Source organism: Hemicordylus capensis, chromosome 2 (genome assembly GCF_027244095.1).
Source record: "Hemicordylus capensis ecotype Gifberg chromosome 2, rHemCap1.1.pri, whole genome shotgun sequence".
Lineage (NCBI taxonomy): Eukaryota > Metazoa > Chordata > Lepidosauria > Squamata > Cordylidae > Hemicordylus > Hemicordylus capensis.
Window position 1 is genome coordinate 98,211,305 of NC_069658.1, and position 25,239 is coordinate 98,236,543.

Here is a 25,239-nt window from a genome sequence, read left to right on the forward strand (position 1 = left end):
ATTTAATCTGGAATCTTCTGCATGCAAGTATTTGCTTTTTATTACTGAGGTATGCCACACATTTGTACTCATTAAGGTCTAACACAGTTTATGTTGGTCATATTTAGGCATCAAGACAAATTCTGACTTGTTGAATGTAACACCATAAGCCTGGGGCTCATGCACTTCCCTGTCCCTTTATATGAATTGAAGAGATTAAGAGCATCCTCTTGTGACTTTGAATAAACCTTAATTTCCCATTATGACCAAATATAGTTAACAAAATCCAGATATCAAACCATGATGTTGATCCCTGGGCAAACTGCTCACAGACTTAAAAATTCAAAAACAGATTGATACCATCAAGGTTCAATCCCCTACCACCATCTACTTTGCATTTAAAAGTACACACAAAGGTAGCTCTTTAGATCTCAGTCTTCGCTGTTTTAGAACCATATTTATAATGTGAATTATTTTACTGCTTAGACTTTAGAACTGGCTAGAAATCCTGCAATGATGCAAGAAATGATGAGAAACCAGGATCGTGCACTGAGCAACCTTGAAAGTATACCTGGTGGTTATAATGCATTGCGACGCATGTATACTGATATACAGGAGCCAATGCTGAATGCAGCACAAGAGCAGGTGAGAACTTGATTGTGAGCACTCCTAGGAGGAAATTAAAGTCAAGAAAAGCTGTTGTAAAGGAATGGATTTGATGCTTAATGTTTAATATGTTGTTTTGCCAAGGGGAGAACTGATTTTTCTTCATGGAGCTGCTGCCCAAAACAGCACCCTATTTGAATTCACTTCTCTTTCATTTTCTGATTCAGACACACTTGCCTGTGTCCTTTTCCTGCCAGTGATACGGAGTGGGGGAGGGGGAAAGCATGATATAATGGTATCATGACATTGGTGATTGTGTCTCAGTGTTATGCTGTGATTTAGAAAATCTTGTTATGGTGCTGCTCTGCGTTAGCAGCACACCCATATCAAGTATACATCTAGTTCTGAGTTAAGATGAAGTAATGCTTCAGAACTTAGAAAAGTTCAGCTTAAAGGTAGCTGTTTTTTAATTCATACCATGTGACAGTTTTTTAAATATAGCATGTTCCTTAAATTGTGTGTTCTGAAATGGCCAGAATGCTGCAGCATATTTTAGCTATAAGTGTGTGTGTGGCTGCTTACAAGTTTGTTCACACAGCTCAAAGAGATGGTGCAGTGAACTCCACTCAAACCATGGCCAGTGAGCAAAAATCCCTTAGAAGAGTCTCACAGCAGCGGTCTGAGCAAAAAAAAAAACTCTTTGCAGGCTGCTTTGGCCATTTGTGGTGCCTGTAGGATACCTCTGTAAGTTCTTTTGGATTCTAATCCTGATCATGGCCACTGCAGAATTCATCATGGTAGTCTTGGGCAAGTTGGTAGAAACCCTTCTAAGGGCCAGAATCATTTGACAGACAGCTGTGCTATTAAACCATTGTGGTAGAATAAAGTGTCTGTTAGCTGACTGCTTCAAAACCAGCACTCTTGAATAAGAACAGTGCCACTTAGACCTGTTTGTTTATAAACACTTTTCTTTTGTAGTTTGGAGGCAACCCATTTGCTTCCTTAGTAAGCAATCCGTCTACAGCCGGGGACAACCAGCCATCTCGCACAGAAAATAGAGACCCTTTACCAAATCCTTGGGCTCCTCAGTCCAGCACACAGAGTTCTCCAAGCAGTGGTGTCAGCAACAGTGGAGACACAGGGGGAGGCAGCAATGTTGGAAGTAGCACCACTGGAAGCACAGGACAAAGCTCAACAATGCCAAATTTGGGACCTGGTCTAGGAGGTATGGTCATTATGTAGCAGTTCCGTTGGCTTCCTTGAAATAGATTATTGAGGCCAAGCTTGTTAGTACAAATCCAAACTGAAGTTAGGAGGCGGCTAATTTGGGCTATGGGTTAAACCTGACTTTGCAGGAAGTATGGTTGCTGTCTACTATAGAGCAGCATGGTATGTGTGCTTTGCCTCTCTTGCTGTTTGCATATCTTTTTGATTGCTTATGATGAAATGCTTCTAATTGAGAAGTGGTTCCACATCTCTGAGTTGCTGAAAGTTGCCCCTCTCTTTAAAGCTGGCATGTTCAACACACCTGGAATGCAGAGCTTGTTACAACAAATAACAGAAAACCCACAACTGATGCAGAACATGTTGTCTGCTCCCTACATGAGAAGCATGATGCAGTCATTGAGCCAGAACCCTGATCTTGCAGCACAGGTAAGTCTTGGAATACTTAAATTGGGATGTAGTTCTGCTGCTTCCGACAGCTGGCCATCCTAGCCATCTGATCTACTATACAAAGTCCCAGTTGAGGTGCTTAATTGCAGCTGAAGGTTATGCCTGGGCACCTCTCTGAATCGATCTGTAAAGAACAGCATTGTAAATAGGATAAACTTCTACTTAGTCAATTCTCTCTCTCTCTCTCTCTCTCTCTCTCTCTCTCTCTCTCTCTCTCTCACACACATACACACTCACACACATACACACTCACACACACACACACACACACACACACACACACACTCTCTCTGTCATACTTCCCAGATACCATGAAAATGTTCTTATTAAATGTTCACATTGCACTAGTCGGTCCCTAAAAGCTATGTAAGGCATGTCTGAACACTTATTTAATTGTTCCCAGCTCCTATCTTTTCATAGCCCTGCTTCTGCTTGTTGACTTTTCCAACAGTTCTAGACAGCTACTTGCACCTTGGACAGCATAGGGACCCTTTCTCCTGCACGTCAGATTGCTTCCTTTATCTATGGTTGTTGGGTATACCTGTTGCTATAGAAGCAGCCTGTAACATGCTGCTATAGCATGTTTGTTTCACAAGTGCAGCTGAAGTGGTGTTACATACCCATGTTGTCAGGATTTTGAAAGCATCAATCATTAAGGTGTTGATGATTGATTCCCTGGATTAAATTGCTCATGGCAAACCTAATGATGGGTGCTGACAGATTCTTTAACCACAGGGATCAGAATTGTATACAGAACTTAAAGCACCAGTCAGATTGCTAGGAACTAGGTCGGGAGAAGTGGAGAGTAGGAAGTTGATAGCCAGCAGGCCAAGATGGACAGTAGCCCTAGCTACCAGAACACTGCTCACTATGCCCAGGTTTTTTTTTTTACATGCCAGCAATGGATGGAATGTGTAACGTTGCCTCTTAACATTTTATTCCTTTCAGTTTTTTGGCTAAGAACAGATGCTTTGTATGTGAGGGTAATATCTGGGGAGCAGAGTGTTTTAAGACTGGAGTAAAATCTAATTGTAGCCAGTTTTAGATTTATAACTAGGTTCTTGTGCTTTCCACAAATTGGTCAGTACATGGAGTTGGCATGGCCCCAAGACATTTTCCAGCAAAAATACTTGGTCTCATCTAAGTGGAGCCTCAGTACCATTTCCACACTTAATAAATGAATACTTTGTCCCTACAGATGATGCTGAATAACCCTTTATTTGCTGGTAATCCTCAGCTTCAAGAACAAATGAGACAACAAATTCCAACTTTCCTTCAACAAGTAAGTTGGAAGAGAGGCCCCTCTGAACAGGTTACATACAGTTACATTGGAAAGCTTATGTCACAGTAGCAAAAAGCTCTTTGGATAGACTTTTCTTCTGAAAACATGTTGCTGACTAAGAAAAGTGGTGCTTGGGTCTTTCCTGTGCATTAACCCTTCCCCTTTCTAGCAGTAACACAATTTTTGGTCTACTGCCATGAATGTATACTTACTATAGAAACTAAAACACTAGAATAGACTTACAGAATACATTGCTCTTCACCTCCCCCATGACTTGAATACCAAAAACGTATGTCAAGATGTGAACATAAAGTCAAGTAGCATATGCTCAAAGAAATCCTGACCTGGGTGAGCCACAGCAATTGTAAAATTGGGGTATTTTTCGGCCTCCCACCCCACCCCCATAAAGACAATGGATTTAGCATTGAAAGGGAGAATAGTACACAACAATGGAAAGGTGGTCTGGTGCTTGTTTTTCAAAAAATGTCAATATGTTTGCATATATTTGACATGTCACATGTTTCTCTTAACAGATGCAGAACCCAGATACATTATCTGCAATGTCAAACCCTAGAGCTATGCAGGCTTTGCTACAGATTCAGCAGGGCTTACAGACTCTAGCAACAGAAGCACCAGGACTCATACCTGGGTAAGAGTTGGTTGGATATATTTTTATTTTTATAGTTTGTGGTTTGACTGCAAGTTTAATACACCTCATTAATCTGTACTAAGCCAGTAGTATTATTGGAGTTTGAATTTTAAATCTGTTGGTATTCTTTAATAAATGTATGTCTTAAAATGTTAATTTTATAAAGAATGTGCTTTTTTGATGCCTCCTTTACAGGTTTCCATTTGTGTCTTTTGATTTGAATTACAAATAACATTTCTAACTAGCTGATCCGGCACAGACCGTCTGTGCCCCTCGTTCTCTCTGTCATTTCCCCCCTCCCTTCAGCCCCAGTCGGTTCTCCATCCTCCCCCGCCCCCCTACAGCCCCAGTCCGTTCTGCGCTTGGCTTTCCTTTCCCTGCCTGCCCGCTGGTGGCAGTTTCCCTTGCTGGCCAGCACTTTCCTTCCCTGCTGGCTGGGCTGGGCTGCAGGAGCTTTCCCTTCCCACCAGCCGGTCGGTGCTGCCATTTTCTCCCCATCGCTGTCCCCCAAGCAGCTGCTCGCAAACTCTCGCAAGAGCTGCCACACATGGGATTAGCAATTGATATGTTTAGGAGTATGTATGTATGTATGTATGTTTTTATTTATTTATTTGGGTTGTGATTCTTAGTTGGTGCTCACTGATATAAACAAGTTGAATGTGTGTGCTCTTCCATGCAGATTTAATACTGGTATTGCTGGATTAGGAAGTGCTGGTTTAGGAAGCACTGGCATTCCTACTGGAACAACAGTGCCCACTTCTGTCCCAAATGAAAATACAAGTCCAACATCAGGAAGTGGTGAAACTGGGCATCAGCAGTTTGTTCAGCAAATGTTGCAGGCACTTGCTGGAGCGAATGCTCAGGTAAAGTAGTGGATGACTACACTTTATTTGCTTAGTGTTGTTTTACTTGCATTGTTGGACTAAAATAAGCTGGAAATTTATGGTGGGGAGAGGGAGGAGAGAAGAGGGAGAAGCAGTGTTGACTCAGTATGCGGCAGCTGTGAAAAAGGCAAATTCCATGCTAGGAATCATTAAGAAGAGGATTGAACATAAAATGTTAATATTATAATAATCTTTTACAAATCTATGGTGTGGCCACATTTGGAGTACTATGTTCAGTTCTGGTCACCGTATCTTAAGAACGATATTGTAGAACTGGGAAAGGTGCAGAAGAGGGCAACCAAGATGGTCGGGGGCCTGTAGCACCTTCCTTATATGCGGCAAGGCTACAGTATCTGGGGCTCTTTAGTTTGGAAAAGAGGCAACTATAGGGAGACATGATCGAGGTGTATAAAATAATGCATGAAGAAGAGAGAATAGACAGAGAAATTCTTCTCCTTCTCTTACAACACTAGAACCGGGGTCAGGAAATTGCCTGTGGGCTTCATCCTGTACGAAACAGGATGCAGCTCCCATGTTCCAGCTGAGTTGCTCCCCCCCCCCCCCCCCATGCCACCACAAGAGTGACCAGGAACCATCTTGCTCTGAGGGGAGGAGAGAAGAAATAAGGGATCCTAAAAAGTTCAACATGTAAAGTTCTATACGTGTTGCTTGATGCATGAGTCTTCATTGATGCTTTTATGTAAACCGCTTTGGGAGGTTTGCCTGAAAAGCCGTATATACTTTTTTAAAAAAAACCCTACACACACAACTTCACCTCTGAATAATTGGATGATGCCACTATAAAGCTGTAATTTCACAGCTGAGATGGTGAACCAATATTACTTCTCGCTAAACTGTTGTCCTGTGTAGAGAGACCCTTGCTTAAGAGTTGGCTTAAGCTTTCTTAGGGCCATCTTGCACTCTGGCCCATTGACTCTTTGTATGAAGGATAAGGGTCACCATTTCCCATAGGTGGGATGACTTGTGTTTTCTTCTTGGTGTTGAAGCCAAGGAGCCTTGTGATTCTAAGAACTCGAAGCTAAAGGGAAGAGATGTATCTGAGGTCTGATAGCTGAGGTGTCCTCTTTAGGAAATAGTGTCAATCCCTGGTGGAAGTAAGAACATAAGAACAGCCCTGCTGGATCAGGCCCAAGGAGGCCTATCTAATCCAGCATCCTGTTTTGCACAGTGGCTCACCGGATGCCGCCGGAAGCCACAGGCAGGAGTTGAGGGCATGCCCTCTCTCCTGCTGCTACTCCCCCGCAACTGGTACTCAGAGGCATCCTGCCTTTGAGGTTGGAGGTGGCCCAGAGCCCTCCAACTAGTAACTGTTGATAGATCTCTGCTCCATGAAGTTATCCAAACCCTTCTTAAAGCCATCCAGGTTGTTGGCCGTCACCACATCTTGTTGTTGCTGGTGCAACATATTTCCCACAGTGTAACATGGGTGGTGCAGATCCACCTGCACCACTGTGGGGCTTTTAATCATCTGATGATGATGCTGTTCAGGAGGGCAGTGCTGGTATTGCTGACTCTTGTGCAGTTGCATGTAGTGCACTGTTTCCATTATTCCCAGGATGCAGTGGAACATGTCAGCCACTGTTTCTGTGTCCTCCAAATAAGGAGGGTACCTTTTGAATGTCAGTGTTTTTATAATATTTTTGTCAAACAACTGCTTCAACACTTCTCACTTCATCTTCTTAAACAGTTGGAAATGTTGTTTGCAGGGGGAAGGAAGAATTCTGATTTTGGCTCTGTCTGATTTTGCATACAGTATTAAGTGTGTGAGTGTACAGAATAACATGAAATATGCATTTCTCTGTAGCAACTACAAAACCCGGAAGTCAGATTTCAGCAACAACTGGAGCAGCTCAGTGCAATGGGCTTTTTGAACCGTGAAGCAAATCTACAAGCTCTAATAGCCACAGGAGGTGATATCAATGCAGCCATTGAAAGGCTACTGGGTTCCCAACCATCATAGCAACATTTCTGAAACTTGAAAAATGTAATTTATTTTTGATAACAGCTCTTAAATCTTTAAAATACCAGCTTTATTTCATTCTGACTCTTGGGAATTGTCTTGTTCTAACTAAACCCAGTCTGATGCATTAAGGTGGAGTGCAGTAGTTTTCTTCGAACAGTGGGAATCAATGCTTTTTCACTTGGTTGTTGCATGCATCAATCACTTCTTCATTATGCATTTATTGTGATTATTTTTTAAAAAGGAAATCTGCTTCCATAGTTGGGTGACCAGGTTATATCTGACCTTCAACTGTCCAATTTAGTTGCTTCTTAAACATTAGCCTTTGATAGTAATTTATGTAGAATACAAATTAAAGAGGAAACTAATTGAAGCTATGATTTGTGGGTACATATTGCTTATTGTGACTTGGCATGTCTCTCTTGCTAGCAAAATGCTGTAAGATTTATACCACTTGATTTAGCTACTATTCTTGCTTTTATCTCTACAAAGTATATACACATGGAAACAGATTTTTCCCAAGTAGCTTTTACAGTTCAATAGTATGAAACATCTCAAAGCCAGAATAAATGAAATACACAAAATGCCTCCAGTGTAGTAGAATCTTACAGCATCTTTAGCAAGCATCTCTTAGCAGAAGTGCTTTGGCAAATTCTTTTAAAATACTAGGATTACTGATCGGATCTTGACAACTTAACTGTACAGAAACCTGCGTTGTAACATTGTCTCTATTCGCAAGGATTGATTGTAAATTACTTTCATCTTTGTGCGGATTGAAGGAGCACATCCGTTTGCTCTGAAACTGCTTTTGCCTAAAGCTCTTTGGCTTTATCCCCTTGAGATTCTAACTTGCATTATGATTTGTAATTGGAAGCATACTTTCACTGACACTGTCATGTGATATTCTAATTACTTTTAACCACCATGTAAAAATACTGTATATCTTTTGGGTTTTTATTGGTAGTTATTTCTCTTGTGCACAGGTAATAAATAATTAAACTTCTTTGTGAGCAATTAGTTTCAAAGTCATTTTATCTTGATGTCTAAAATTCAAATCATACTTGAGATGGTTACTATTTGGATTATAGAAAAAGAGTCCTAAATACATGCTACCGTTAGGGGGAAACTAATTAAAATTAAAACACAGATTGTGAGGCTAGCCTCAAAGTGAGGTACTGAGGAGCCATGTGTGAACTCCTCAGCTTCTCTCAAATCTATTTGTGTCAACTATTACTGGGAGACACCAGTGTAGACATGCCCTGCTGCTTATAGGAGCATTTTTGTTTCTGAACTTCTTCCTTGGATGCTCTGAAGTCCACTCTTGACTCTAATAGTTCTACTTTCTCCCTTATTTGTTTGGCCTTGCTTTGTCCAGGAAAGGAGGGGGCAGGCAACATTGCAATAGTGTGAAAACCTTAAACTAAAGAACTGGTTTCACCTGCAGCTGTTTCGCACACCCAGCTGCGTTGACTGCTAAGCTTGTGATCAGAGTACCTGATTGTCCCAGTATTTATTTTTTAGAAGGTTTCTCTTAGCAGCCCCCAAGCTGCTCTTTGGATCCCCTGAATGCAAAAGGGATATTGGGGTTTTGTGGTAGGAGCTTTTCCAAGAGAGTAAAATCCCATTGGCTGGAAACACCGTACATACTGACAGCATTTCTCCTTTGAATATATACGCCTATATTTATTTTCCACACCTCTTAGTGCACTCCTGCCTCAGTACATCAGGTTGGCCTAGAATACTAGCACATCATTTCCTATCCTATAACTTAAATTGTTCTGTTATAAAGTATGTGAGTGGCACCTGAACGCAAATCATAACTCTGTTCTAGGATAAACCATATGGTATCTTATTTATAGTATGAACCTTAACACTGTTCAGGTATGAAGTAGCCTTGTTTGTTGAACATCATGAATCGCCTCATTGACTTGTTCCCAACCATCTTAAGGATGTTAAATGTGCTCTAAACATACCTACATCCAGATACTTCTCATGGGAAATGTGTGCAATGTGTAAGGCTTGCCTAGTAACAGTGCCACAAGAGGGCACTGCTTATTTGAATTTCAGCCTCTACTGACATCATTTTATAAAGAGTATGACTTGAATTGAATATGGATATTATACTTCAGCTTCCATGAGGGAGGCTAAACTGAAGCAAATAAATACTATAATAATTCTCACCTTGGAAAACAATTTGCATCAACTAGGAGAAGGTCCATGGCTAGTCCATTGAGGGTATTCATGTGGTTCAGACACCATGCCAGACCAGGATTTATTATATTACTGCAGAAATGCTGGGGGTCTCCCCTCGATATCAAAGAGGAAGAAGGTTAAAACTTCCAGTTGTGGTTTGTAACAACCTGCAATTACAATTTTTGTCCAAACTTACCAGGATATCAAACCAAGGACCTTATCCTAGTTTAACTAGCTATATGGGTTTTACAAACCAGTTTCCTGCATTGGAGCAAAATGGGAAAATGTAGTTTTCCCTAGACTACAGCTAGAAACTTAATGCTTTTCACCTGTATAATGAGAATTAAAAGCAGGGGAAATTGCTGGCATCATACTCACTGTAGATTTTGACACAGTGATGGTGTTAAAATTTAAACAAACAAACAAAAAATCACCCGAATGTGTGGTTTGACCATTAGCAAATGTTTTGAAGTTAGTTGGACTATGGCAGATGAACAGTGCTCTGTAGACAGACTCATTGCTGTTGAAAGAGTATAACTTCCTGTCTGTCTTCAGAAGCTGTAGCTTATCGGTTGGGAATACTATTCTTGCTTTATTAGTAGAGTTGCCATATGAGAGGTTTTGCCATTGTGATACTCTTATATAGTTGCTACAAATAGAGCTATATATTGGAATGTATATACTTAATGACGGTAAATGCCAAAAATATCTATGACATACCCATTAGTATAATGTTGGAATTAAATGTTTAGATTGTTGCGTCCTATCTCAGCTGAGTAACTTTCTCTTGGATGATTTATTGTGTGTTTATAGCACATGCCTGTACTACAGTAGTTTTCAAAACACTTCCATAGGCAGGAGGCCTTCATGTTAGTTTGTTAATACAATTGCTGCTGGTCATCAAACTCCTGCCATGGGTGGTTTCATAGCAGGTAATGGCTTAACAACTGGAGTTGGTGACTGGACTTACTGTCACTTAAATGCAGAGTCTTCACTGTTCAGATGAGAGGTATGCAATTTGTACCAGACTGAGAAACTTAGTCACTGGGGCAGTGTATGGCAGGGCCAATCCCTGACTAGACCTGTTTCCGCTAAGCTCTGTGGCTCTCTAAAGATAGAGAGCCACATAGACCCACAGTTGTGCCTTATCTCCCCCACCCCTGCACTGGCATCCTGGCAGCATAACTGTTACAATGACAGTCACACAAGGGCATCACTATGTTGGTATCAAGGGGTGGGGTGGGGGGGAGCAAAATATCATGCTCAACTGTTGCAAGAGGAGTGATCCTGTCCTTAAACCACACAGGTCATAATTTAGGAATCAGATTGCACTGTAAGCCTTCTGACTTAAATAGTTCCATCTTCAGTTAAGGTTTTCAAAGTTCTTACAACATTATTAAGTGCTTAAAAACCCACACCTACATCCTACCTTGTGTAATGAAGAAGTTAAAAATAAACAACCAAATAATTAAGCATCTTTACTGTTGTGTTCATCGCATGGGTACCATACATTTTATAAATAAAAATGTATTTTTTAATCAAAAGAAGGTTTACTAAAAACAAATCTTGTGTGAGATGATTATGGTTCAGAAACCAACTGGGGGGGTGGAATCTCAACATATGCTTCTAACATATTCTTCAATTTCAGATATTATTTCTGAAACAGGCTTTTCCAGGCTGATAGAGAGAAAGTTTTCTGGTGCCGATGGAGGTTCAAGAGTATCAAACTGAGACTGTAGGAGATCAGGTGGCATAAAATGTCCTTTCCTTTTCCCTAGACGCCTAGCAATTAGGTCCATAGGTCCAGCTAAGTGGACAAAAAGGATCTTTGGTGGTGTGGGCACTTCTTGTTCCAGTGACTGACCACTTGCACTCTTTATACCAGTCTCTCCATTTTCTAAAATCCATCTATACCTTTTTTTCAGAGCTGAGCAGGCAACAATTGCATTTTGTCCAGATGCATGTTCCCTGTGAAAAGAAGGAATTGTCAATACCTATACAAATTAGTAGAATGGCATATGCATATAGCTATAACTTAGAACTTGGCTTACGTGTTCAGACTTTCTGGGCTATACTGCTTTAGAATACATACAGGTTGGATTTTTAAATGCTCCCTCACATACAAAATATCCATGTGCATGGGAAAATGGCAAGGAGGCTACACTACAGCTCTTCTTCCTGACAGGCTAGCTTTCCACAGCAAGAAGTTTTGATGTGGAAGGGTATTTAATCGTGTATTCTCCATCTGAATTTTAAAGTGGTACCTTCCCAATGGGGAGGAGGGCATTGCTGTGTGACTTTTTATTTATTTTTATTTAACATATTTTTATTGAGCCCAAAACGTACGTCTCTCGGCGGTTTACAAGATAAAAACAAAAATAAAACATTAATTAAAAACAAAAACAATAAATTTAAGACAATTTAAAAATTTAAAACAATATTCTAAAAACATTAAAACAATCAAAACAATATCAGTTAAAAGCCTGGGTGAACAGATGTGTCTTTAAAGACTTTTAAAAAGTTGTCAGAGATGGGGAGGCTCTTATTTTACTAGGGAGCGCATTCCAAAGCTTCGGGACAGCAACGGAGAAGGCCTGTCCCTGAGTAGCCACCAGACGAGCTGGTGGCAAATGCAGATCGACCTCTCCTGATGATCTCAATGGGCGGTGGGGTTCATGACGAAGAAGACGTTCTCTTAAATACCTGGGGCCCAAGATGTTTAGGGATTTATAGGTTATAACTTACACCTTGTATTTTGCCTGGAAACATATCGGCAGCCAGAGTAACTCATTCAATACGGGAGTAATATGGTCTCTCCTAGACGACCCAGAGACCAGCCTGGCTGCCGCATTCTGGACCAACTGTAGTTTCCAGACTCCGTACAAGGGCAGCCCCACATAGAGTGCATTGCAGTAATCCAGTCTGGAGGTTACCAGCAGATGACTGTTTTGAAGTCGTCTATCTCAAAAAACGGACGCAGCTGGCTGATAGAAGATACTTCTAGCCACTGCCTCAACCTGGGACACCAAGGAGAGATTTGGATCCAGAAGCACCCCTAGACTGTGTACCTGTTCCTTCTGGGGAAGTGTCACCCCATCCAGAAAAGGCATATCAAAATCGTCTCTCAAGTTCCGACCCCGCACAATGAGTACCTCCATCTTATCTGGATTCAGTCTCAGTTTGTTATCCCTCATCCAGCCCATTACCGCCTCCAGGCAGGCATTTAAGGAGGTTATGTCCTCTCCCAATGTTGCTGACATGGAAAAATAGATTTGTGTGTCATCAGCATACTGATCGCACCCTGCACCAAAACTCCTGATGATCTCTCCCAGTGGTTTCATGTAGATGTTAAACAACATTGGAGACAATATGGAGCCCTGAGGGACACCATACAAAAGTTCAGATTTTGAAGAACAACAGTCTCCACCATCTGGAACCTGCCTGAAGGGTAGGAGCAGAACCACTGCAGAGCAGTGCCTCCCACCCCCAGACCCCTCAGACACTCCAGAAGGATACTATGGTCAATAGTATCGAAAGCCGCCTAGCGTTACAAAAGAACTAACAGAGTCACACTTCCTCTGTCAATTCCCAGTTGGAGATCATCCATCAGGCCGACCAAGGCAGTCTCCACCCCATAGCCAGCCTGAAAGCTAGTCTGAAATGGGTCTAGATAATCAGTTTCCTCCAAGACTGTCTGGAGCTGGGAGGCCACCACTCTCTCAATTACCTTGCCCAACAACGGAGGGTGGAGACAGGCCTGTAGTTACTCAGCTCTGAGGGATCCAAGGTAGGCTTCTTTAGAAGCGGTTTAATAATTGCCTCCTTAAGACTAGGAGGCATCCTACCTTCCCTCAGAGACACATTTATGATCTCTACCAGGCCTTCTACAACAACCTCCCTGCCAGATAGTATAAGCCATGTCAGTCAAGAGGACAGGTGGTGGGCTGCACTGTTCCAATCAGCTTGTCCACATCCTCAGGAGTCACAAACTGGAACTTATCCAACCTAACCACATAAGAGGAGTCGTTGGATACTTCCACATCAGATACGTACTGAAGAAATTGTGGAGACAAAATCTAAGTCGGCCCGAATACGAGAGATTTCCCCCCACAAAGAATTCATTAAACACATCACAGCGTGTAATCAATGGTTCCAGATTCTGATTCAAGGGAGGAGGGGCACATACTAGCCCTCTCACAACTCTGAACAACTCCGCCGGACGTGAACTTGCGCATGCAATACATGTAGAAAAGAATCGCTTCTTTGCCGCACGTATCGCCTGAGCATAGGTTTTCAAATGAGCGCTATGCTGCAATCTGTTGGATTCAAGCTGAGTCTTTCTCCACCTGCGCTCCAGTCATCTTCCTCACCGCTTTAGCCCCCGTAATTCTTCCGTATACCAAGGGGCCAGTTTTGAAGCGGATTGGAGAGGATGCTTGGGAGCGATCACATCTGCTGCCCCGGAGAGTTTGCTATTACAATTCTCCACCCGGACATCAACAGGATTGCCAGCAGAGCCAACACTGTGTCCCTCCAAGGCTTCTTGAAATTCTATGGGATCCAATAACCTTCTCGGGCGGACCATCCTAATAGGTCCCTCGCCCCTGTGAAGGTGGGGTGTGACTGCGAGTCCAATCTTAACCAGATGGTGGTCCGTCCATGATAATGGGGAAATCACAGTAGTCCCCACCCACAGACCACCCTGATCAGAGTGAAAGACCAAATCAAGCGTGTGACCTGCAATGTGTGTCAGTCCCGAGACCACCTGAGATAGGCCTATAGTCGTCATGGCCGCTATGAACTCCTGAGCTGCCCCGGACAAATTGGTCCCGAAATGAACATTGAAGTCGCCCAGCACCATACGCCTGGGAGACAACAACACCAAACCCGAGACCAAGTCCACCAGCTCAGTTAGGGACTCTGTTGAGCAGCGGGGCGATCGATACACCAACAGAAGCCCCAGTCTATCCCTGGTCCCCAAACTTGAGTTGTTGGCCATTAGGTATTAGGCCAGGAGTTTCCCAACTGGTGGTACTCCAGATGTTGCTGAACTACAACTTCCATTATCCCCAACAACAAAATGTAGCTGGGGCTTTTAGGAGTTGTAGTTTAGTAACATCTGGAGTACCACCAGTTGGGAACCCCTGTTAGGCCATCCAGCAAGTTGTGGCAGAGCTGAGATGTGATTCTGGATCTCTTTACACTCCTATGTACTGATTTTCTACTAGTGTGCTGTCATTACAAGCAGAAATGTGTGGTGGTGTTAGGCTTTTTAAAAGTTTTTTTTTTAATTAGAACAGTATTCACATAGTAACAATGCATTTAACAATCATATTTTCTATATATCACAAGAGACTCCAGAATCAAATCTAGTACTATTAATATGATAATCTGCCCAAATATGGTAGAACTGTGATTCTACTCTCACAGCCTTCATTAATCTAATCTTATCAGTGATCTTTTCTAGCATCGCAATTGACCACACCTCATACTACTTCTCATTAGTCAGAAATGTGTGTTGTTAAAATCAAAAGTATCCAGTCTGCATATATTTTGCTTTTACTAGTCATGAGGACAGAGTCAGTTATGCCAGGCACTAAAGACCTGCTTGCTGGAAATCCTACCCTGCCTCGGGCTCTCAACCATCTGCTGCTGCTGCAGTTTCACCAGGCTTTTGCCTTTACACACTTTGACTCCCATCTTTGCATCCTTTTGAGGCCAGAAAATTGCTTTTTTTTCCTTGTTAAAACAAAGTTGAAATTCTAAAGACAGTGGTCCACATGATGTGCAGTGTTACAGCTCTGTAATGCTGCACCTCCGAGCTACTGCAGACTCGGAACATAGCCTCTAGGATGGTCAGAATGGGCAGTTGTACTAGTAGAGCTGTTGCAGTTTCCCCCATAATCATATAAAGGGGAAAACTGCCAAAGGGCTAGTAACACAGTTGCTCATTCTGAACAGGATTCAGGCTGTGTTCCAAATCCCCAGTGGACCTGGGGAGCAGATACCTGCGTTATGGAGGTGTAACTGTGCACATCATGCCAGTGACTGAATTCAATATTCCTCATTGGGTTTTGTGCATGTGATGGCAGAAGCCACAAAACCTTGAGTACAAATCATGATATGGACCAAACATTCTCTTACCTCATTAGTATATCATGCAAGTGGCAAAGCCATGGAATCCTGTCCTAAAAAAAGAAGACACACTGGTTTAAGTGCACTGTGCAATTTCAATAGAAGGAATACCTTGTAATATTGGTGGAGCATTTCAAACACCCTCAAGTTTTCTACTCCAAGTGCATCATAGCCTCTTGATGCAAATAGCTATCTTATATCTTCATCACTGCTGTATTTGCCTTGATTCCTCTGTCTGGTGAGGGAATACCTTTGTGTGTTTGCTCGTTCACTGGGCTCAAATGTAATCCAATTTAAGCTTTACACTGTTTGCATTTTTTTTTTTGTCATTAGCATTAAGTGGATACTCAAAGCTTCACCTTTCCATCTTTCATCAGGTTAGACAAGTTTTATACATGACAGTTGGAAGATTTCCAGATTGGGAAGGGGAGGGGTAGGAAATTATTCATTTACTGCAAAGCACTCTCCTGTCCTCACCTCTTTCAAGCAGATTTTCATATCAGTTTAAGCTGGAAGCCATTACATGCCTTCTAGACCAGCATGGACCTCTATTGTGGTGTTGACAAACTTTATATTTACTGACAAAGATCAGAATACAGGCAACTAAGGAAAAAAATATTCATAGGCCTTCACCTATGGAAAAGCTTTAAAAACAAAAACTTCAGGCTATCTTAACATAGCTTCTCAGTTCTGGCAAATACAACTAACACACAACTGTGCTCCTCTTCTGTTGAACATATTGGCATCAGAGACAGCCAGTGGAAGCAGCAACCATAGCCATTACCATGGTAAATGATTGCAGGGTTTTATCAGCAATAAGCAAGTCTGCAAAAGTATACATGATGTGAGTGCAGTCAGATTTTGTCTACATGCAAACACAAAGACTTATTAGTAAATTTAATTTCCTTTAAAAGAAACCGGAGGTATAATTTTCTGTTCTAATTCCACAGGCTTTGCCTATCAACCAAAAATCTTCACCTTAGGCTTATGTTGTCATCAGAGTGGGTCTTGTCAGCTTGCCTATATGGAGCAATAAAAAGCATGAGCACTGATTACACCTAGATCCAATATAGTGTAATAGGTCTGAGGTTATGGTCTCTATTTCTGATCTCTTTATTTAGTGGGGGGAGAGCAACTGGCCCTATCCATCCCTGGCAGAGCATCCCTCCAGTGGCTGTTGCTGGTGTCTGTCTTATGTTTTGTTTTGTTTTTAAGATTGTGAGCCCTTTAGGGACTAGGAGCCATTTTATTTATTTATATCTATGTAAACTGCTTTGGCAACATTTTGTTGAAAAGCAGTATATAAATATTCGTCGTATTCGTATTATGGCTACTGAAAGTTAGCTGGCTGGCTCCTTTGATAGGGAAATAGCCAGTAGCTCCAGGAGCCATTGAATCTCCAGAATGGTCCTCAAGATACTGCAGAGTTACAAAGAACCTGGCAAGTGGCCACATTCACCTGCTGGAAGGGCAAATACAAGAGTGTAAGGTGACTCTTTCCCCCCTTCCTTCCTACCCCTCAGCCAAAGGTGTCTGTATAGTGTGTGAAAGAAATATAGCTGATCGCCTAGGTATCTGACAGAAAGGAAGACACATGGAGATTCTTGAGAGCTTGGAATGAGAGCTGAAGCACCTTGGGCTGCAAGAGTTGGCCATGGAGACGTGTGGCCTTTGCTGCTTGGAGGAATTATTATTATTATTATTACTACTACATTTATATCCCGCTCTTCCTCCAAGGAGCCTGGAGCGGTGTACTACATACTTAAGTTTCTCTTTCACAACAACCCTGTGAAGTAGGCTAGGCTGAGAGAGAAGTGACTGGCCCAGAGTCACCCAGCTAGTATCATGGCTGAATGGGGATTGGAACTCGAGTCTCCCCGGTCCTAGTCCAGCACTCTAAGCACTACACGCTCACTCAGGTTGTATACTTCTACATAAACCAAACATTACAAAGTCGCCATAAGCCTCCAGTCAGCTCTCCTCCAAGGAAGCCGGAACCTGAGTAGTGTTGTGCCCCTAGAATTGCTTTCTTCTCGGGGAACTGGGGAATGAGAGTGCATAACAGTGCAATGGAGAATCATGGGGATAAGGGTGGTGCACACATGCATTCAGAAAGCTGCTTCTCATAGGAGTGCACTTTAAATGCTTCCAAAGGTTGAAGGGGGAAGTATATAGACATTTTCATTAATAAAGAAAATGTAAGCAATAAATGGCTGACGTGCAACACAATGTAACTACGCAGTTGCACAGAGTACTATTACACTGCACATAAGAATGGTACAACTGCATGTGTGGCTTTCTTACATGTAGCGCAACTGCATGAATGTTATGTTAGAACAAGCACGTACCATTGTGTAATATGTCAGCCACTGTGTTTAATATTTCAACAAGCTCTTTGGTGCATGTAATACCTGGTCATTCAGAGGTTTCCCTTCTGCCATTTTCTTTCTGTTCTCTTCTGGATGATAGTCATCACCATCATAGAAGTTCCATCCTAACTAAATAGGAATGATAATAATGATGGATTATTTTAGCCTAACAGTAGTTGGGCAGCAACAAAACTTAGCAAAAAAATATACTTATTGGATTCTTACATCATAAAATGAATCACTATTTACATGATCACATGTCCCATAAATTTAAGCTATGTAATTACTGGGGCGGGGTGGGGCAGCAGTTAATGCACTGTATCTATCAAAACTACATTTCACGATAGTATTATTTACCCTTTCTTGATGCAGGTTTGAGACAGATGAAAGTCATCTGTAAATTGAAAATTTTCACACATAATGGGGGGGGAAATGGGTGCTGTCTGCAGTTTTTTGGCTGCTGCTCTAGTTAGCAGGAGTGGCATCAAGGTCAAATACAGTTCTGAAAGCAGAATAGTGTGTTGGATGGACTGGAATTGCCACCTCAACAAATCCCATGCAAATGCTGGTTCAGCTATTACACTGGTGATTTCTTCTAACACCTAGATCCCATGGTGCAATAGGTGTTGTCCTCAATAGAAGCATGCAAGAAGCGACAGGAAAATTATGGTTGGGGAGAGGGGATGGGCGGCGGGGGCGGGGGGGGGAGACAGCAAACACATATACACAGAATGTATAAACCATACCTTATCTGCCAGATGTGAGCCCACAGTCGATCTGCAAAACAATACAGAGGAATGTAATCTTTTGGTCAGCAAGTTGACAGTAAGAAGCAAGATGAAGGTGGGGAACTTCTAAAAATAAAATAGTTATCACACTGGATAAGAAGGTACAGTCAAACTTACCATTTATCCTGTCTATAATTGCCAGCACAAATTAAAGAACTAGTAGTGTTCATGTACAATGCCCATTTATTTGAACAGGGCGTATGCAGACTCAATGGCTGGTGGACAGTAATGTGGGTAGGATGGGTTGGTAAAGACATCGGCCAACACGCATCTCAACTTCCTTTCCATGGCTGACATGTTCCACAGTGTTAGGCGGGCAGAGCAAGAGCTGTGCCCTTGCAGAAAGGCTGCTGCTGAGTTCAGCCAAAGGTTTGTCCCACAGCCAAGAACACATGAAGAGAGAGTGATTTCTGCTGCTCCCTTCAAAAGTGTTTTTTCTTGGCTTCTAGAAATATAATCCTGAAGGCTGTGTGACCCTCAGGAGCATATTTCTGGAAGCCAAAAAGTGAGGGGGTTAAAACGGCTTTCTCACCTCCTCTGTGCATGTGAGGCTACTTAGCTTTTGCCTGAGCCCCGCAGCTGCCTTAGGCCTAAACCCTAAATATGCCCTTGGTGTGGTCTCCCCTGTGGCTATTATTAATTACATTTACATCCCACTCCTTCCTTCAAGGTCAGGCAACATACATGGTTTGCCCTCCCATTTTTCCTCATAACAACCCTGTGAGGTAGGATACTGAGAGAGGAGGACTGACTCAAGGTAATAAGTAGGCTTCATGGGTGAGGTCTTCTGATCTTAGTCCAGTACATGAAACACTAGACCACACTACAAATGTTTAGGTCTTTATTCTTCCTCAATCTAATTTGAAGCAACATTTTCTAACATTATCATTTTACAGTCATAATACTAGAGAGTTAGTATAGTTCACAGCTTGAGCTGTGAACCAGGAAGTCATGGTACAGATCTTACTCCCATCACAAGATCTCCAGATAGGCTTAAGCAAGCCACCTTCTTTCAGCGCACATCTGCAGTGTACTAATGCTCACCCATCTTACAAGTCATCCTGAGATAATTTACATGAAACGTTTTGAACAGTAAAAATGGGCTGTATAAATGCTGAGTATTAACATTAAAATTGGTATCACACTATTTCTGATTTTTCAGAAATTATTACAAATTGTAGAACTTCTAGTATAGCTCAGGTTCATGGCCACACTTTTGTTTCTCTCAAAAGTAGCAGCCTGTCTTTCTAGTTCACATCACTTCAGACACAGCTCCTAGCAATGTTTCAACCGTGACAAACTGATTTCAACTTTCCTAGTGCTGTAGCATGAAAAGGAATAATCTACATTGTCATGGTCCCAGCTGCAGAGTCAACATGCTTCACTCCTCAGGACTCTAGCCCTTTGTGGGGAGAATTTTAACACTTAAGACTCTCAGGCTAGAATTCCAGTATAGGGACTAAAACCCACTGAATTAAACGGGACTAATTTCCAAGAAAACATATACAAGATTGGGTAGCAAGAGAGCCAGTTTTCAGTCTGATGTTCAATGCTGGACTAAAATAAGCAGCAACTGGAGTTACTGGGACAGAGAAAACCCAACTTCAAATCGTGCTTAGCTGTGAAGTTCACTAGGTAGCTGTGGACAAGTTGCTCTCTGTTAGCCTAACCTACTACATTATGCTAGAACTCTGTAATATACAGATATGGATACTGAAGAACCCTTCTCCACCGGCCCTGAGAAGGCTGTTTTGGCAGTATCCTCATCAAGTGCATGCAATGTGTGCTGTGGAGATGAGTAATCATGAGAAAAGCTGGCCCATATACTGTAACTGTTAAAGGTATATGATAGTAGTAGGTAAGTAAAAATTAGAATAAAGCAGTCCTAGGTGAAGAATGGATGGAGAAGTCTGTGTTGGACACACACAAAGATTGGGTGCAAATGTGCAATTCTTGTATAGGTATAAACATGTGGGAAATGCCTATAATGAGTATGCAAGAGAGGAGAGCTGGTCTTGTGGTAGCAAGCATGACTTGTCCCCATAGCTAAGCAGGGTCTGCCCTGGTTGCATCTGAATGGGAGACTTGATGTATGAGCACTGCAAGATATTCCCCATAGGGAATGAAGCCGCTCTGGGAAGAGCATAAGGTTTCAAGTTCCCTCCCTGACTTCTCCAAGACAGGGCTGAGAGAGATTCCTGCCTGCAACCTTGGAGAAGCCGCTGCCAGTCTGTGAAGACAATACTGAGCTAGATAGACCAATGGTCTGACTCAATATATGGCACCTTCCTATGTTCCTAAGCTATGGTATGCTTGTACACAGATACATAGGACTCAGTGGTGAAGTACTGTACATGCCAACTGTTTTGGGGAGGGGAGGGAGTTGAAGCTCCTGGCATGGCTGATCAGTCGCTAGCAGAAGTGTGAGCAGGAACAAGACAGTTGTAGTGGTTAAACGATAGACTTACAAGATCCAGGTTCAAATCCCAGCTTGATAATAAAGCTCACAGGGTGACCTTAGGTCACTGTCTCTCAGTCTAACCTACCTTGCATGGTAATTTAGTAGTAAGTGAGTTGTTGTTATAAGGATAAGATCTGGGCCGTGCCCACTGCCCAAGGTACAAAGGTGGAATAGAAATGTGAGGAATAAGTAAATAAGGAGGGGTTCTTTCTCAGTTTGGCTAGGTGGGTTGTGGGCTGCTTCCCTCTGGCAGGGCTGCTGGGGAAGAGGAAAGACGGCGGGTTTTCCAGGAAAACCCGAGAAGACGGAATGCTCCTTTAAACAAAGATAGGGCTGAGCAGCAGGAGATGTGTCTGGAGTCACTACTGCCAGAGGGGAGACATTGCTGAGGAAGGTGGCAGCTGTCCTTCTCCAAGGTACTTTCTTGGAGGAGGAGGAGCTCTCAAACTTCAGTCCCCAGCCAAAATTTTGTCCGACTACAACTCCCATCATCCTCAGCCACAATGACCAAAGGATGTAGTTTAAGTTTGAGACCCCCTGCAGTGTTAATGCGAGACGTAGGGGTGCCCAGGATGCGGCCACCAGTGCCGTTTTCTCTTGCTCACGCCCCACCCCCGCCGGCGTGAGATCAAAAGCAAGGAATTTGGAGGCTGTGCAACAAGGGTTCCCGATCTGGCCACACTGTCGAACTGAAATGTAATGGAGACTCTTTCTCGCAACTCACACTTTTGTGAACCATACTTGCTTTGAAACTTTTTTTTCCCCCTCGGGGGCGGGAGCGTTAATTAAAAAAACACACAAAACTATTTAAAATCGGGCGTTGACTTCCAGTTAGAGATAATTGATCACTTCTGTTCTTTCCTTTTACTTTAGATTTTAAACGCCCCCATCGATGCTACCCCAGAGCGAGAGAGCGCGCAAGCTGGACTTTGGTTAGCTTGCAAGCGGATGGTGCCACCGTAGACTCGTTACCTAACTCGTTGCTTTTTTGCTTATCGTAACACATTCCTTACAGAGGTGTACTCTGATCTGATCTTACAGAGGTGTTGTCCTGTGTGTGTGGGTGGATCCCCCATACAGGCCCAGGTGCGCCGCCATATGTGAAAAATTACACAGGGTGTCTGCGCGTTGCTGTCTCCATTCTTACCAGCTCGGTCGCTTCCTAACGAGCTGGGAACCCAGACGCGTGTGATCTTTGGCCCGAGTTCCCATTTCTTTCCTCCCCGCTCCAGCATCTCGCATCCACATAAAGAAGACCTCGTGTGTGAAGCGCCTCAACTTCCTGAACCACTCGAGCTATGCCACGAAAAGAGCAAGCGCCTTTCGAGACCCGGATGAGGCGGCGGAGGCGGCAGCAGCAGCAGCCGCCATTGAAAACAAACCACCTCCTGCTGCCGCCGCCGCCGCCGCTTCCCCTTCTTCAGAGCAGCAAAGGGATGCCGCATGGCTACAGTTTCAGGCGCTGCTGCCTCGTGCAGAGACGACGGACGGGAGAGTGCCTCCGGCCGCACCACAACCTCTCTTCCGTCTCTTTCCCTGGGGTCTCCGCTAAGCCCGTGTCCGCTCCATTTCCCCACAGACCCAGAGGAGGAGGTGGTACCTACTTCCCCGAGCCGCTCACTCCCATGATCACCAACAGCACCATCCCGAGGAGAAGCGCAGCAAGCCACAGCGCGCAGCCTTCCTACGCACCTCTTGCCTCGCTTTTCCAAGCTTTCCCTTCACTCTCCTCCACCTGGGCCGGCCCCTCGCGGCTGCCTTTCTGCTCCTCCTTCTTCTCCTGCTGCCCGGAGGCGGCAAGACGGCAGCGCGGCTGAATTTCACCCTGCTTGACAAGTGCTGTTTCTTCAGAGCTACTTTAGACCAGGCTAGATCTCCTCTTATATGATCGGGGTGCTGCTGCTGCTTTTGCTTTGAATATTATTGATTTCAGAGTATCGTGTAACTTATTACTTATTTTAAAACTTATATCCCGCCTTTCAAGCAAATATTGCAAGTCAGTTTACATAATCCAGAATAAGAGTAAACAAGGTTCATCTTAAGATAACACTAAAACAATTTCCAATAAAATGCCACCCAGAGAAAGTTAAAACCACTTAGAGACAAATTTTCAAACAATGGTAGGAGGAAATGGCTCCTGGAAAACAGGAGAAAGTAATCAAGTAAGGGGTAACCCAGATCTGGCGATGAAGGAAGCAAAAAGAGAGCTACCACAGAGAAAGCACTGCTCTGCAAGACAGCCAGAGCAATTTACAATTTTACTATCTATATTATTGATTCTCCAAGAGGGCCATGGGTGGGGACCATAGAAAGGAGGCGATTGGCTAACAGAGTTTGCAAGCAAAAGCACCTGATTGGGCAGTGGGGATTCCATATGCAGATAGAGAGAAGGAGCCTATGAGAGCAGAAGCACCATGGTGATTGGGCAGTGGGGATTCCGTATGCAGATAGGGAGGAGGATCCTGTGGCACTGTGGTGATTGGGCAGTGGGGATTCCCTATGCAGATAAGGAGGAGGAGCCTTAGCCTATGATGGTTAAGGTCAGTTGGAATGCAACTGTTACTGGTTGGAAGATGTTCTTGTTTATAGAGGAGAGGGATCTATATAAATAAAAGGATAGCAGGCAGGGGTCTGCAAAAAGACGGGTTGTGAGGGATGAAGGAGCCCCCTCAGGAGAAGGAGGATGCCGTTGTGTGAATTAAATGAGGAAACAAGATGAACAAAATCTGTTAGGGAGGGAGAGAAAACATGAAGGGAGGGGGAAGAAAGAGTGGGGAAGAGTGAGTGGAGGAGAGAGAAAGAGAAAAAGAAGGGAGGGGGAAGAGAGACAGAAGGAAGGGCAAGGCACAGGCCTGAGCCCATCAGCAGCCTGAGGGGATTGAGTGGCCAAGGCAGCACTAGCAGCAAGGAGGGGCCTAGTCAACCACTGCTACTGTTTAGGGCTAATGAGGTCATTGTTAGAGGGAGGGAGGCAGGCAAGGGATGGGCCCGGGCCGGTCAGCGGCCTGAGGGGAACGAGCAGCCATGGTGGTGGCAGCAGCGAGGAGCAGCCAGTTCAACCACTACTGCTGCTCCTGGAAGGAGGAGCCGGAGCAGGGTTCAGGTGAGCGTGGGGAGGTCTCTGGGGATAGGGGCTACAGCTTGGCCAATAGGAGGCAGCAATGCTGCAGCCACAACCAAGAAGGGTGAGGGGGATGGAAGCAACGGGACAGAGGAGGAGCAGGAGTGCAGCTCAGGTGAGGTTGGGAAGATCTCTGAGGTGAGGGGAGCAATCAAGTACTAACACGCAGATGCTCCAGAGCATACAAGAGTTCGATCACTGAAGCGGAGAGAAATAATGGCGGTGGTCAGGATGCAGAGGTGGAGGGTCGGCAGACAAAGCTCCTCTGGCCAGAAGAGGTGGGTGGACAGCAGGTGAAGCCCCGCCGGCTAGGGAGAGGAGGTGGTGGAGGGAGAAATAATGGCAGCGGCTAGGAGGTGGGCAGATGGCAGGCAAAGCCCTACCAGCTGGGAAGAGGAGGTGGGAGGCGGCAGCAGGATAGCCTGGCCCTGGCTCACCCAATGGGGAGACCTGTGGGGGGGGGGAGCAAGTGAGCTGCAGGGGAGAGCGAGTGAGCTGCAGGGGAGAGCGAGCAAGCTGTGGGGGAGAGAGCTGGGGGGAGAGAGACAGCGAGCGAGCTGCTGGGGGGAGAGAGAGAGCTGCGTGGGGGAGAGAGAGAGAGCTGCGGGGGGCGAGCAAGCGAGCTGCGGGGAGGAGAGAGCGAGCGAGCCGTGGGGGGAGAGAGCAAGCAAGAGAGCCGCTGGGGGATAGAGAGAGAGCCACAGGGGGAGAGAGCAAGCAAGCCGCGGGGGGAGAGAGCAAGCAAGCCGCGGGGGGAGAGAGCGAGCGAGCCGCGGGGAGGGAGGGAGAGAGAGAGAGCTGCGGGGGGGAGAGAGAGAGCTGCAGGGGAGAGCGGGAGAGAGAGCTGGGGAGAGCGGGAGAGAGAGCTGGGGAGAGCGAGCCAGCGAGCTGGGGGCGAGACCGAGTGAGCGAGCGAGCTGCGGGGAAGAGTGAGCTGTGTGGGGGCGAGCGAGAGAGCTGCGGGGGGGCGAGGGAGCTGCGGGGAGAGCGAGCGATCAATCTGTGGAGGGGAGAGCTGCGGGGGGGAGCAAGCGAGCAAGCTGCAGGGGAGATCGAGCCAGCTAACTGCAGGGGGAGAGCGAGCGAGTGAGCTGCTGGGGGAGTGCAAGCGAGCTGT

At 44.3% G+C, this 25,239-nt stretch overlaps 2 protein-coding genes across 8 annotated transcripts in view; one reads left to right on the forward strand and one right to left on the reverse strand.

Moving 5' to 3' along the window:
• The window catches only part of UBQLN1 (ubiquilin 1), a 53,141-nt gene extending 45,072 nt beyond the window's left edge, over nt 1-8,069 (forward strand). For both annotated transcript variants that reach the window (XM_053295713.1, XM_053295714.1), the window contains exons 5-11: nt 466-624; nt 1,564-1,810; nt 2,096-2,238; nt 3,458-3,541; nt 4,075-4,190; nt 4,870-5,053; nt 6,900-8,069. In XM_053295713.1, coding sequence (XP_053151688.1) covers nt 466-624; nt 1,564-1,810; nt 2,096-2,238; nt 3,458-3,541; nt 4,075-4,190; nt 4,870-5,053; nt 6,900-7,055 — 1,089 coding nt within the window. In that variant the 3' untranslated portion in view covers nt 7,056-8,069. The remainder of the gene's footprint in view (nt 1-465; nt 625-1,563; nt 1,811-2,095; nt 2,239-3,457; nt 3,542-4,074; nt 4,191-4,869; nt 5,054-6,899) is intronic.
• A 2,642-nt stretch (nt 8,070-10,711) lies between these two features.
• Nucleotides 10,712-23,077, reverse strand: IDNK (IDNK gluconokinase). 6 transcript variants are annotated; one of them, XM_053295718.1, is made up of 5 exons: nt 22,694-23,077; nt 18,499-18,529; nt 17,795-17,877; nt 15,393-15,436; nt 10,712-11,216 (listed from the first exon to the last, which is right to left on the reverse strand). In XM_053295718.1, the coding sequence occupies exons 3-5, from the start codon at nt 17,822-17,824 to the stop codon at nt 10,862-10,864; spliced, it is 429 nt and encodes a 142-aa protein (XP_053151693.1). In that variant the 5' UTR covers nt 17,825-17,877; nt 18,499-18,529; nt 22,694-23,077; the 3' UTR covers nt 10,712-10,861. The 6 variants fall into 6 exon arrangements, with proteins under 6 accessions (XP_053151693.1, XP_053151690.1, XP_053151691.1 ...); XM_053295715.1 differs by having other exon boundaries at nt 17,795-17,881; nt 22,606-23,077; XM_053295716.1 differs by having other exon boundaries at nt 17,795-17,881; nt 22,694-23,042.
• Nucleotides 23,078-25,239: the final 2,162 nt, after the last annotated feature.